Genomic DNA, 15,492 nt, shown 5'->3' with positions numbered 1-15,492 from the left:
AGAAAAAATATAAATTAAAATTATAATTTACATACTGAATCAGAGCAGAAGGTTTCCTGGACTAGAATTTGGTTTGTAGCTAAGACAACCACTGAAAAGACATAGTTTGTTGTCTACTATCAGAAGTTATAGATAGCACCAATATTTAGCTATGCACTATGAATATATTATTCACAAATTTATCTATACCTTTCCTGAACTTACATGTATTTTGAATCTGTACTACATCTTAAGATATCAAAATTCAAAACTACCTTAAGCATTGTCTCTAAATAATAACTTTTATTTGCCCTAGAATTTAAAGTTCTTTAAGGCTCTAAGGGCTGACTTTTCATTACCTAACAATGTTTTGAAATAGAGTCCTCATCCCTTGTGTCACATTGAGTGCCATTTTTCCTGTATCATGTTAAGTACTTTTCATAGTTTATCTCATTCAATCATAATATTAATCTATGAAATAGGTATTATTAATATTCCCATCTTATAGATGCAGATCTCGAGATTCATAAGTTGAATGCCTTACCCAGAGTAAGGGTAGGATACGAAGGGTGGTGTGTGTGTCTGCATTGAATCACCACACTATCCTGTCTCCAACTGGATAAGTGGTGCCATGTTTATATCCATAGGAGGGACATATTTATTAAATAGTAGACCTCTCAGAAGTTTGCTGCCCACAGGTTGAAACCACTGCCCTGGATCCTTACCACATCTTATACAAATTGGAGTTTTTGCACATCAGTGAGCTCCATACCACCTTCCACAATGGCATCGTTGTCTGCAAGAAACAGTGTCTCTCTACCTTCTGCTCACCCTTTGGAATGCAAACATTTAATTTATATGAATAGACTACAAAATCTAGATGACAGAATATCCCTGTCTTCTTTATCTCAGTCCCTTCTTCTAGCTCCTCCTTTGACCAGAAAGGATTTAGATGGTCCATGGAACTGCTGATGTCCTGGGATCTCCTAATGAGATGGAATCAAAGGAAGGGTGGGTTCATCTCAGCGGCTGTGGGCTTAGCTAAGGTGGTCCATGGAGGCCACTTCTACAGCTGAATTGCAGGTTGCTTTAAAATATTATAATATCTTGACTCCTGCTTGGAAGAAGAAAGAAACTGATGTTGTAGATGAAGATGATGGTGACGCACTCTCCTGTTTCAATCCACAACACCCCTAAAAGATAGGCAGAGACATTCATACTCTTATTGTCCTTCAATATTTCGTAACTTTAAAAAGTTACTAACAGTAAAATATATGTCCACATTTTTCTTTTTAAATGAGTAAAGAGTTAACCCATAAATAGAGCTTAAAACTCCATGATTTTCAGGTCCTGATGTGGAGATTTTATTTATTGTGAAGTCATCTTGTGAATAACTTTGCCCCCCACACTGGCGACGGCCTTATCTTTTCCTGTTTACTTACCTTGATAAGATAGTAAATTGCATTTTTACTAAATTTCTCATTTAAAAATATCAGAGCAGCATAATCTCATCAGTGTGTTCTCTCCAACTTTTTGTTGTCTCACCTACTCTGTTTATATTCTAGATTGTAGTTTTCTTATTGCAAATACTGGTTGCCATTTATAGATAACAAAAGAAAGCCTCTAAATAACCTTTAATGCAGGAACAAGTATTTATTTTGAAATGAACACTGAGAGAATATCAAAGAGTTTAAGGTAAGGGATTAATCCGTTGTATTGATTATTATATTAATTGAAAGAGTCAAGCTAATATTTTATGTATTTTTGTTTGTTAACTGCTTAAAAATTCACTTTAGACAGAATTTGAGATGCCTCTTTGTAGATTATATTTTTATCCTCTGGACAGATTCTTTGAAACAGTTTTTAAAAACATTTAATTTTTCCTTCCGGATGTTTGTATAAACATCTTAACAGTTATTTAATAATGTTGGACTGCATCCCAATCAGGTTTATGTGGGGTCATCTTAGTTCTTATTTTCCTTTTCAACCTTGAAGGGCTTCCTTGGTTTCCAGGGACAATGAACTGTCTTTGAGAGGATGCTGTAATATCACTCTTACAGGCAGATCTGTTCTTGGTAGGAGAAAAAAATAGAAACAGGATGAAAGAGATAAACGTGAGTGAGTGCTACTGCACAGTTATTTCTGCAAGTAGGTATTCATTAAAAGTTTTCTGCAGTCATGCTGTAATGGTTTCAAATTAGAGCTGCTGGACCAGTTCCTTGCAAATTTGTACCCCAGTACTTTATCCATGTAAGTAAGTTGTGCTCAGCCTTTACAAGCTTGCAAATAAAGAGTATACAGTTGTATATCCCATTTATGCCTATTGACTTTCTTCATAATTAATTAAATGCTATCCTGAGATTATACTTCATAGATCCTTCCTTATCTGACCTTTTTTCATTTTTGTCAGTCATTCATCCATTCTTCTTTCCTTCTGTCCATCCATCTGTCCACCCATCCAGCAAATATTTGAGTACTTACTATGTGCCAGGCACTGAGAAAAAGGTAAGTACAAGGAACCTGCCCTTAAGAACACAGGACAAATAGATAAATAAAAGGATTACAAGTTGGATTAAGTGCTATAAAAGAAAAAAGCTTGCTTCAAGAGCACAAAACAAACGTAGATGTTTCTGCTTTAGGAAGGATGGTCTGGGAAGATCTCTCTGAGGAAGAAATGTAAGACCTGCAAAACTTCATCTGCCAGGTCAGGAGGGGCCAGGCCAGGGAAGGAGTTGCAGTGGAGGGAGAAGAAGGCTCTAGCATTCTGTCCTCCCTGCACCTTCTTCCCATTGACATGTGCGTGTGAGTCTTGGGTTTCTCTGGAATGAACCCCTGGAAAGCAGAGCCTCTTGCATCTTCATCCTTGTCTTCCCCATGGCACTGAGAACAGTGCCTCTCACACACATGCTGGGAAAACTAATAAATGTTTGGATTAAAGGGCCTTTCGGTGGCATCTGAGTTTTCCCAGAACATAAGTGTGATGCCATGTGGAGAAAAGAGATGTGTGTGTTACCATTGAGAGTACTTTGTGAGTTTCATTACTACTTTGATGAAACTCTAATTACCCCACAATAAGGCTTTCATTGAACATTCCACATGGATATTTTAAAGAATTAAAATGTATGAGTAACTTCTTTATTCAACAAATAAAAGGAGCTTCCATTCTTGAGTATTTTCCTGCCACTCTTAACAGACCATTTACATAGATAATATTATATATAGCTATATATATTATAATGTTATATATTAGTGGTTTCTAGACTTGACTTCACTTCAGACCTCTATGAGAATCATTTTTTAAAAACACAGAATTCCAAACCATACCCCTGCAGAATCTCACTCACTCATTTGTTTGGGGAAAGATCCTTGACCTTTATATTTCTTAAATCTCCTGTATTTATTTTAAAGAGGTAGGGTAAGGAGAAGGCTCCTCAAGTGCTTCTGATAGGAAGACAGGTTTGGGAACCATTGGCTGGGATCATAATGAAACATTCCAAGACCAAGTAGATGCTTCTTAAATTGTGTGTAGTTCATGGGCCAATATAGGACCCGGCACATAGTAAGCTCTCAAGTGTTAACTGTTGTGGGGCTGGTGAGTGAAGTATGAGTTTACTGAAAAGAACAATGACTATCAAAAGAAAGACTATAAGAAAATATGGTGTGCTTGGGGTGGGCAATAAAACATTTAATGCCTAAATAAAATAAGAAGAATTCTGAGCTGTGATAAAACAGTAGCATTACTTTTCTTCAGCTAAGTCTTGGACAGGATAACAAGTAAAATCCCTTATCTCTTTTCTAACCCATTCAAAGTAGTGATTGAATTTTTCCTTCCAAAAAGATTCTGAAACCTAGTTTAGCTTCCAAGGAAAAAGTTGGCTGTCGCTTGGATGATTCATTATTTTAAATCCCATTTTAGTTAAGGTTCAGCTTTTAAAGGGTCAGTAAGAATTCTGATGACTGTAGTTGATGTGCTGCAATTTAGGACAAAGAGTAGTACTTATTATTTCAGAAGCATTGGAATACAGGTGATGTTTTTATTCTGCATTCTGTGCTCAGTTTTTTTGATCTTATTTTTTCCTCCCCAACTCCACTACAAATTCTTAGTCTGTGTTTAAACTTAGGATTTGGGAAACTCTCTCTTTCTCTCTTTCCCTCTGTGTGTGTGTGTGTGTGTGTGTGTGTGTGTGTGTGTGTGTGTGTTCATATGTATACATATATGTATACAAACTCAGGAAACACATCTGAGTAGTATAGATGTGCCCAAGACAGTTGCTTACACATTACATTGATTCATTTTAAAGATATTCATCAAACCATGGACTGTTTATTCTACCGGGTTCTAGGGATACAACATTAAACCAAACGGACATGGTTCTTGACATCCAGAAGACATGTGTTTGTTAATTTGGGTGATGACTTGAGGGGTAGTATTTTAGTGCTGGGAAATGCGAGTAACATTTCATGAATTTTGTATATGGTGGCATGTGTTCATATTTAAGTCAATCTTTGGTCCATTTGCTGGTGAACATTTCATTGCTGTATCCAAGAAGATTCCCTTAGAACTGTAGTGTAAGCTAGATCTTTCTAAAGTACTGATGTAATTTGTCAATAGAAATATTTCTTGAGGTGGTGGATTGTCCACCAGGTGATGTTATTGGCTGAACCTGCCAGGGGAACATTTGGCACCACATTATGTCCCCTTCAGGAATGGCTGGAACTGATACCATTGGTTTCAGGATCAACATTTGAGAACTTGTGGTGGGTACAGGTTTTCCCTGTGTGTAAGCATGTGATAAATCAGAGTTTCAGTTCTAAAATGTACCCGAGTGCCTTGTAACTTTACTTAGCTTTAAATAGTGCCTAAGGTGAGAGAGAGAATCTGTCCTGAACTTATATTTATTTTATTTCATTAACATTTATTTTTAAGAGATGGGGTCTCACTCCATTGCCCAGGCTGGTCTTGAACTCCTGGGCTTAAGCAAACCTTCCACCTCACCCTCCCAAGTAGCTAGGACTACAGGCATCTGCCACCGTCCCTGGCTTGATTTTTTAGAAAATAATCCCTTAAAGTTTCTGATATGGTTATTCCCTATCTTTTCTTTATTTCTTGCTCCTCTACTTTCTTAATTTTTCATTTGTTTTTTTCACTCTGTCTCATTTCCCTTGGTTCTCTAGATTGGTCAATATTAATCCAGGACAGGTAGCACTAACCATGATTGTAATTGTAAGAGGATTTTTAAAAATTGAGCATTTGTTATGCATCAGAGACAATGCTGAACATATTACTTGTTATCTCTTTCAGTTCTAACAGTAACCTATGGGTAGTCACTTATTTCTTCTTTCTCAGGTGAAAGAACTGGGGCCCAGAAAGTTTAGTAAATTTGTACAGAGTCATAGAATTAGTAAGTGGTGAGATTTGAACCTGGATCAATAAACATCAGAATCCATGTTCTTGATTTCCATGCCAAACTGTGCTAGAGGCAGGAAAAGAGAGGTGGGATAGGTTAGTAAGAGAACTAGGGTAACATCTTAATCATCTGTTTGCCCCAGAACCTGGCACAGTACCTGGCATGTAGAAAGTGCTCAATGACTGCTGTTGATGAATTGTCTCCTCTAATCCTATTTATTGGTCCTTAGTTTTACGAGCAATCTGCCCGCTCTTCTCCACTTTGCACATCCCCGCTTCCCATGAGCTACCATCACCTCCTACCAGGACTATTGCAGTAGCTAACTCTGCCAGTCTTCCAGTTGGCTGTCAACATAGCAGCCAGGGAGACCTTTCTAAAAACTCAAATCTGAGCTCATCACTCCCCTGCTTGCCATCTCTCAGTGGTTTCTTGTTCATCTTGAAACAGAATCAGTGACCTTTCCCTGGGCTACCAGATCCTTCATGGTCTGGCCCTGGTCACTGTGTAGGTCTCACGGGCACCATGCTTTTCCCTCATACTATGTCCTTCAGTGATAGTGAGTCTGCCTGCCAACTTTCCACCTCATAGTTTTTACATATGTTGTTACTGCTGCCTGGAAAGCTTTTCTTCTATACTCCTCCTCTCCTCAACTCAGATCTCAGACCAGAAGTCCCTGCCTAAGGAAAGCCTTTTCTGACTCTTAAATTTTAACTTTTTCACCTCTCTGCAGCAGTTATGACATTTTTCATTATATATTTATGTGATTAGTATGTGTTTCCCACTAGACTGTAAACTCCACAAATTTACACAATGCCTGGGACACAGTCGGTGTTCCATAAATATTTATTGAACAAAAGAAAGAAAGAATGAATAAAATGAGCAGAGAATAAACAGAACCAGAAATAGTTTGGCTGAGACTCCTGGCTAGATATTTCCTAGTATTACAGGGAAGTTAAAAAAAAAAAAAAAGATAATTTCATTATATCATGTAATTTGAGTTTGATTATGGCTAAAAGAGGTTGCATTATTTTCCAGCCATTTACTTTGGAGATAAATGTAGGCACAGAGAGGTGAAGTAACTTGCCCAGTGTATGCAGCTAGTCAGTGTCAGATGTCTTTGTGATGACCTTTGAATTGTGTGTAGGGAGAAACATACATACAATATTTTCATAACTCTGTAGGGCATCTTTGGTGCACTGCATCCTGTAGGAGCTCCATAAATATTTGACAATATTGATGTTGTCATGGCTGCATTTTAAAGTGTTTTTTGAGAGCATGTATTGCTGTTTTTTCTTCTTGTATACCAATGTGTTCAGAATTAGATTGGATGACAATCTTAAGAATCCACAGTTTATGGCCTAACAAGTTGTGTGTCCTGAAAGATGGTGGCCATAATTAGAAGCAGTTTGTGTTTTACTTCCACCAGAACCAGGCAAGGACAACCCTTCTAATATTCTTGGGGTCTGAGGGTAAGGAATGCTGTTTTGGATCTCTAGCCTGTCAGCAAGGAGGGGCATATTCAATTATCAAGCTCCAAAAATGCCTGCGCACAGATGCAAAACACCTAGAGCTGTGCGATGAGTTGATGCCCGAGATCTCCCAAACTGAGAGGGCACACAAGCAGTTCCACAGTCCTCCCTCCTAGATTCTGTGACTCCAGTAAGTGTTAACAATTCACCGGTATGTGAAATTACCTCTCCTTTTAAGTTCTCTAATAATGTGCAGTCTCTGCAAGCCTCAGCCAGTACCTGAGCTGGATAAGGCCAAATAAGCTTCCCGAGGTGCTTGCCTGGCTGCTGGGCTGCCTCCCTGGCTGTGCCTGGGTACTTGAGTAGCCCCCTTTGTGGTGTGAGGCAGCATTTTTGTCCTGCAGGTACAGTAGGTACTGGATTAAACAGGTCTGCTGTTGCAGACAGACACCAGGCACCGTTCTAGCACAGAGCTGTGTTTGGATTGGAGTTTCCAGGGCCTTATCAGGAGCCACCCCTAGTGACACAGCCAGTGCCAGAACTAACTTTGACTTTCACTCTTCGCCAAGGGCTTGCAGAACACCTTAAAGGAAAAAAGATGGAGGCGCTTAGAGTTCAGATGTTCATGCCATGCTCCTTTGAAAGCTTATATCTGTAAGTGAAGTTTTATTCTGAAAATAATCCCGGGACCACTTAAGAGGAGCAGTTTTTTTCCTTTTTAAGGGGGAGGATAGAGGATGAGAAGGTTTTATTGGGAGTTAAAAATACTGAAGCTGTTACTTCTGACTGGCTTTAATCAGCTTCAGCTGTAACCTCTGGTAGGTGGCTATGACAAAGATAACAACTAATTTGGGGGTGGGTGTGGTGGTGATAGATAGAAATGCTAACCCAATATCTTTGCCCTCTCCTTTAAAATTGAATGCTGGTCTTAAGTTCATAATGACAAAAATACCCCGACTGCTTGAAAAAGCTGAGTTAGAGCAGAGCTTGATTTATGATTGCAAGATAGACTGCAGCCCAGCTTTGTAATGAATAAAACAGGATTTTCTTCAGGAAAACAGTGTGCTTAATACAGTAGTAACATTTGTCAAAACTCTCCCATTGTAAACACTTTGAATTTTTGGTTTTTCCCCCACCGACCTTCCCCCCCCCCCCAACTGTGGAATGGTAACAGTTGCATTAATGAACATCTTCTTTGCATTCTTGTATATTGATTTTTTTTCTCTTGGAGGGGGAAACAGACATCCAAATATCAGAATTGTCTGCCTGGCATATAAATGTAGAACAAGTTTAAAAAATGGCAATTTCAAAGAAATGGAGAAAAACTAAACAGAGGATAGTTCCCCCCCACCTCCTTTAACATTTACTTTCACTGTTAGGTGATAAGATTTGAAAACAATACTGAAAGCTGTGTCCCCAAGTGAATAGGCATTCAAGCAAATCAACTTATGCAAAAGCCACCTCTGGAGCTTAATAATTATTTACTGAACGTTCCTGGGTCATGGGAGAGGTTCTGATTAAGTCAGAAAGGCATTATGTTCAGCAGCTTGTGAAGGTGTGTTTAAAGACAGCAAGAATAATGGAAAAATACTAGATGTAACAGATCTATTTTTAGAATTTGATTCTTTTATATATATATACATATATATATATAATTACCATAAGTTTAAGTGTGGGTTAAAGTTCATCATTTTCAGTGGATACATCTTTAAAAGGTCTTATAAAAGGTAGTTTTAAAAATGATTTCTAATTTCTCGAGCTCCTATTTCTGCTGTAGTTTGTTTTAATGGATACTTTAGATTTTTTTCATTCTTTATGTCATTATAACAGCTTAATTACTCATCTCTATAAAATGTTAGAGCATTTTATGAACAAAGTATATGTAATTATGTGTTTAAAATGTCACTATGCTAGAAATGTGATAAATGTTTGCCTTATAAATGAGATGCTAGCTGGGGAGATGATGTCTACTCTTTGTGATTCATTCTCTACAAGAATATACTCTATAACTTACTAATTTTTTTAATATTAATAATGAATGGCATGAACAAATGAAACTTGCTATTCTGATGCAGCGTAAGAACAGTAGTAATGTCAAACCTGAATTTACAGCCGAATTAATTCTTAATTTTGAATTTCATTTTTTTAGTTAACTAATGTGTTTGTCATAAGAGCATGCTTCCCTTATACACTCTCAGAATGAAATTCTTCACAAACATGTTTGACAAAACTTATTCACTGAGTTATTGCCCATTAACTTTTCTGTGCGTGTTCTTTTAGGAGGGCACACACTGTTAATTAATTGCTTTGTATTTTCCTCTAGGAAAGAAAAGGAACATGATAGCAGAAGGCAGCATTCTAGAATTTTGGCTCCCTAGAAAGTAACTTGTCAGCCTTGACTAATTTTTAGATATTAACATGTTCAGAGGATACCATTTCAGGAATTAAAACACAGACTTAGAAGAATTCATTGGCTGACTTTCACTCATTGTCCACATAGTTTGTGGGAACCATGCTAAGTTTTGTACTTGTATTAACACATTTACTTTCACAACTGCTCTATGAAGAAGATACTTCTTTCCACCCCCATTTTGCAGCTGAGAAAACTGAAGCTTGGATAGGTGAAAAACCATGCCCAAGTCATACAGCTAAGAAGTGACAGGACTAGGAATTTGACCCAGGGATCTTGTCTCCCGGGCTTAATGCTATTATCTGTTGTGGTCTGTGGATTTTCACTTAAGATACTAAATGAATCAATATTTCTTACTCTGCTTTTTTTATCTAGCAGGGTTCATCTATCCCCAGATTTCTGAATTACCAAACTATAACTCATTTGAGCTTTTGAGGGGCCATGATTGGTCCTGATGCCATGGTTTTTGTCTATCAGGTGTATTTCCCTGAGTTCAATTCACTATTGATTATAAGACAGCTATTGGCTGGGCATGGTGGCTCACGCCTGTAATCCCAGCACTTTGGGAGGCCAAGGCAGGTGGATCACGAGGTCAGGAGTTCGAGATCAGCCTTGCCAACATGGTGAAATCCCGTCTCTACTAAAAATACAAAAATTAGCTGGGCATGGTGGCGTGTGCCTATAATCCCAGCTACTTGGGGGGCTGAGAAAGGAGAATTGCTTGAACCTGGGAGGTGGAGGCTGCAGTAAGCTGAAATCACGCCACTGTACTCCAGCCTGGGCAACAGAGGCAAGACTCCATCTCAAAATAAAGAAAAAAAAAAGAAAAAAAAAAGACAGCTATTTGGGGGAGAAAGAAACTCTACTAAAATATATTCATTGATTATATGATCTCTTCTGACTTGGGAAATCTTAACATGTGGAGTGAAAGTTCCTCTTAGAATTAAAGAACTGCTGTAGATCCCTAGAGTCCAGAGTTCTCCATCCCTGGATGATTCAAGCAAATGGTTTGAATAAGGGTGCACCAACTCTAAGGTTCTAGTATTATTTGATTCTATGAGGTAGAGTATTTGTTAGAAGACAGACACCAACTTTACCCACTGAACAAATATTTATTTTGTTCTACTATGTGCTGGGGAAACAATATGTGAATAAAACATGTAATAAAATAAAACATGTAATCTCTGCCCTTCTGGAGCAGATTGGACCAGGTTATGAAGGACCAGGCACATACCAGTTTCATACCTGAATCTGGCCCTCATTCTCATGGCTCAGGATGGCTTCTGAAGCTGCAGCCAGTGCAGCCAGATTACGGGAGACATGGCGGCAGAGGGTTTAGAGAAGGGGATCATTTGAAGGAGATTTTCTGCAGCTGATTCTGATACTCAGCCATGTTTGGAAATGAATACTAAAACATTCAAGATCACCTGTTTGTTAAGTAGGTGAGCTGGGACATGAACCCACATACATCTCTCATTCTTAGGCCAGAACACTTTCCTCCATGTCTGACAAGATTCACATTCTGTTCCTCACCCAGTCAGCCTGGCCAGAGGTCCGAAAAGCCCTTCTGATACCGAATTCAGTGTTTTGGATGGAATCAAATGGGAAGGACTACTCACTCCTGCCAAATGGGCTATGAAACCACCCAAAAACATCTCTCCATAAACTGCCCATGGCTTTTTGTGGGTACAGCACAACTGCTTTGTCATAAACAAAAGGAACCGATAGGCTGAATCTATAGGAACTGCCTTCCCCTCAGGAGGTACTATGAAGTGGGTCGTATGAAGCCCCTCCCCCTCGTATGACCGCTTCACAGCACCTCCCACCCCGTGTCCTTCTCCAGCTGAGGATCCCACAGTCTCCTAAGGTGTAAAATTTAAGTTATATGGAAATGGACTCTTACGTAGAACTCCAGAAAACAGTTTCCGTGGTGTTCTTGGGGTTGTCTTAGAAGACTCCTGAAGATCTTTGTTCTTTCCTATTTTTCTTCACCTAGAACCAGCATGGAGATGTATATGTTTGATCTTTAATTTATGTTATGCTGTAGTACAGTTGCCATGGTCAGTTGTATTTGAATTAATAAAAAAAAAAAAAAGGCAAAAAAAGAAAAAAGCCAGTCTGTTTCACCACAAAAAGAAATTCTTAAAAATGTTTTGAAAGTGCCACCAACTGCACAAATCAGAGTTGGTAAATGGATATATATGCACACACCCCAATGTGTGTATATATGTATATATATGTGTATATATGTGTGTATATGTTTGTGTGTATATATGTGTGTATATATGTGTGTGTGTGTGTTTGTGTGTGTGTGTGTGTGTGTATATATATATATATATATATTTTTTTTTTGAGACGGAATCTCACTCTGTCACCAGGCTGGAGTGCAGTGGCGCGATATCAGCTCACTGCAACCTCCGCCTCCTGGGTTCAACTGATTCTCCTGCCTCAGCCTCCCAAGTAGCTAGGACTACAGGCATGCATCACCACGGCCAGCTAAATTTTGTATTTTTAGTAGAAACGGGGTTTCACCATGTTGGCCAGGATGGTCTCAATCTCTTGATCTCATGATCCCCCCGCCTGGAGAGAGACAGATATATATATAATGGCAGTCTGGGTGTCTAACATTTCAGAGTGACTGGCACTTCTGATTTCTACTTAAATCTAATTGGCGAAACTTAGCATGTAGCCTGTCTAGCTCTGGAAAGCTGGGAAATGCTATGAGTGGGAGTGTGCCTAGCCAAAACAAACAGAAAATAGGAAAATAGATGGGTGCTAGGTTTTATGAATTGTAGGTCTTAGGCTGAAACTTTGACTTTTTCCCCAGTATTACTGATATTTTTTTAAATGTTACAAAACCAACTGTAGTATCCCAGGGTAGATCAAACTGGCTTAAGAAAAAAATGAAGTTTGGCCCTTGTGAAGTCATTGTCCAGGGTTAGTCCAGGGCTATCATGACTTCAGGGATGGTTTGATACAGATGCTCAATGTCATATAAACACTGGCTCCCTCTTTCTTTGTTCTTCCTTCTCCTTAATCCTCTGTTCTTTCTTTACTGTTTTCTCCAGTTTGGCTTTCTTCTCAGATAGATCCAGGAAGTTCCAGATTTATATCCTACCAGCTTTTCAAACCTTAGTTTAAAGAGAGTCATTTTAACCTAATGATTTCAGTTAAAGGCATAGGGATGACTCTTACTTGATTGTCTTGGGGTACAAGCACATTCCTGGGTTAGTCTTTGTGACCAGTAGGATGGATTTCCTGATTGACCAGGGTTGTACTTCCATGTCTGGAGGTAGTGGCAACACCATAACCTCATGAACTGAAAGTGAAGGAGGCTGGTTCTTCAAGGTTAAATCAGGTACTTTACCAAACAAGTGGGACAGGATGCTGGGCAGCCATAAATGCCATGTGGCCACCATAAATCATTACTGCTATGTGTAAGGTTGCCTCTTAAACCATGACAGGTGCACCCATTCACTGCTCCTTAGATTACAGTTTGTACTTTTGTCTTGATTTCAGCACAATGTTGGAAACTTTGCATCTTGGTGGACGTGTGCTAGACATGCAGTGATTGTTAAGTGATGGTGGTCTGAGGCTTTTGAATTTTCTCTGATCTGTTATAATGTCTAGAAAAACAGCCAGAGCATGCCCTGTGATTGGGACAATTATTTGAGTACAAATATAAGAGCTTTCTACCTTTAAAAAGTTCCTTCCAGTTCCTTTCACATTCATGAATGAATTCTGTCATTAGTTTGTCATTGTGTTGGATTTTTAAAAATTGGTTTTTCTTTTAAAATACTCTCAGTGGAGCACCTTGCCATGCCATATTAATTACTTTAAGGGATGAATTTTTCAAAGCCCTTTAAAACATGGCAGTTAGATGTGAATGGGATTCCATAGTTGGACAGAGTAAGCAAGAATTCTAGAGTACAGTCTGGTGAAAGGAAGCTTGATATGAAAAACAGAAAACTTGAGTGTGGGGCACTTCAACTTTATCTGCTTTATAACCTTTCAATGGTCTGGCTCTCAGAGGCGATTTCCTTGAAAGGAATTGAGTATTAAGAGTGTGCCAACCCATAGTGGCATCTGTGGAAAATGGAGATCAGTTGTGGTCATAAAATGAGGAAATGGCAAAATTCATATCTTTAGTTTAAAATATCTTTTAGTAAGAACTTGATATTCCTCTTAGTTGGAGTATACAGAAGTGGGAAACACTTTGGTAAAAAAAAAAAAAAATTTTTTTTTAAATCTGCTGATGAAAATTGCCTGGAAGAGCATTGTTCATATATTACAAAGGTCTCTAAACATTTTTGATCCTTCTTCCTAGTTAATTTCTTTCAAGAAAACCTTCTCAACACATTTTAATTTGATTTATGAGTTATGTACATGTGCCACTATACTAATATATTATATAACATGTACAAAAATAAAAAATAAAGATGATAATATAAAATATATATGAAGAGATGTTTTAGTTTTTTTCTTCCTGCAAGCAGGTTGTCATTTTTGGTATGGATTTTTGGAGAATACTTATATATTTGGAACCTTATTAAGGTTCTCCTTGATTTTTATCTAATCAGTCATTGAGATTAGTCTTTCCTGGTACCTATCGAAGGTCCAGCTTAAAAAAAATATGGAGAATCCTGAATGGATATGAAACATCTCCCATTTTTATCAGCGAATTGAGGTCTCAGTGTTAGAAAGAAAAGACTTCCGAATTTAACTTATATATGATTGGTGGTTCTTAGTTTTTAGAATGCTTTTCTCCCTGTGTACCATGAAATGTGCAAAGCTCTGGAGATAGGAGCATTGTCCAGTTAGGACACCATGATATCCTACATGTCTAGCAGCACCTGGCGTTTAGAAAGCATTCGCATGGGGCATGCAGGCTGTGTTTTGTTACCCTTTGTATTTTAGCTATGCTAGAGACCTGGAGTATGTATTATCTGAGCTGCTCTTGTTACCCCCGAAAAGGTGGAATCTTGGCAGATCTTGATTTCTTTTTCTTGATGACTAAAACCCAAGTTAGGTGTTGACAGAAGTCCAGAAGATCTCAGTGTGAAGCCAAACTGTGATATCTGGTACTTTCACATTTACATGGGTTACACTCCCAGCTATTTTAAGTACAAGGGATGATATAGTTTCTTATTAGTATTTTCTTCCACCATACATGGTGAAAAAGTCATCCTGAATCACTTTGGAAGGAATGGAAAGTTTGAGATAACAGAAGTGCCAGTCACTCTGAAATGTTAGACACCCAGACTACCATTTACAAAAAATATAGCCATTTACCAACTCTGATTTGTGCAGTTGGTGGCACTTTCAGTCGATTGTTAAGAATTTCTTTTTGCTGGTGGAACAGACTGGATGGGGGCAGTTCTTGTAGATTCAACCTATCAGTTCCTTTCATTTATGATGAAGCGGTTGTGCCGTACCCATAAAGGGCCGTTGGAAGTTTCTGGATAGATGTTTTTGTTTGGTCTCATAGCCTATTTGGCGGGAGTGAGTAGTCTTTCTCCTTCTATCCCATCCAACATGTTGCATTCAGTATCAGGACTCTTCAGACTTCTGGGAAGGCTGATTGGAGGTGAGAAATGGAATGCAAATTTTCTCAGACAAGGAAGAAAGTATTCTGGTCTAAGAATTAGAGATTCGGGTTCATGTCCCAGCTCTCCTACTATGCAGACAAGTGATCCTGGGTATTTTACAATTAGTTTCCAAACACTGGAATCAGTCAAGTGTCAGAATTTGGCTGCAGAATTTTTGTAGACCTATTGATTCCTGGGACTTACCTAAACAAATCAGAATTTCCAGGAATGAGGCTGGGCATTTTTATTTGAGACAAAGTTCTCAGCTAATTTTGTTTTTTTCAGCTAACCTTTTGCATTTTGAAACTCCTGTAGCTTAACCCATCCATGACCTAGGTTTCTCCTTTGCACAGGAGGTTAATACTGTTGAACCTTCCTGTGTCTCCACTGTGTATGTGAATATCAACCACTGTGCTTCCTGAACATAAATAAATTGCAAACGAATACTAGGGTTTGAGCTCTATTAGTGCAAATGAATACTAGGCTTTGAGCTCTATCAACCAAATGACTATAATGAAGATTATTTTTTACTGAAGAAAAATGCTACAATTCCTACTTTATGGCTCATGAGAGATTTGCAGAATAAATTTTCTCTCTCCGTCCCTGCAAAAGTTTTTTGAGTTCTCTCATTTAAATGG

The 15,492-nt window shown here is 38.4% G+C and overlaps 1 protein-coding gene across 6 annotated transcripts in view; it reads left to right on the top strand.

Annotated features, from left to right (window-relative positions):
* MITF (melanocyte inducing transcription factor) overlaps window positions 1-15,492 on the top strand; it is a 224,492-nt gene that overhangs the window by 119,459 nt on the left and 89,541 nt on the right. The window contains exon 1 of one of the 6 annotated variants that reach the window (XM_009200356.4): window positions 4,978-7,510. The exons of 4 other annotated variants lie outside the window; for them this stretch is intronic. In XM_009200356.4, the coding sequence (XP_009198620.1) occupies window positions 7,455-7,510 (56 nt within the window). In that variant the 5' untranslated portion in view covers window positions 4,978-7,454. Of the gene's footprint in view, window positions 1-4,977; window positions 7,511-15,492 lie in introns of those variants that run through there. One more of the 6 variants, XM_003894198.5, reaches the window with a different exon arrangement.

This window comes from Papio anubis, chromosome 2 (assembly GCF_008728515.1).
Source record: "Papio anubis isolate 15944 chromosome 2, Panubis1.0, whole genome shotgun sequence".
In the NCBI taxonomy this organism is placed as follows: Eukaryota; Metazoa; Chordata; class Mammalia; order Primates; family Cercopithecidae; genus Papio; species Papio anubis.
This window is presented reverse-complemented; position numbering and strand designations above follow the sequence as displayed.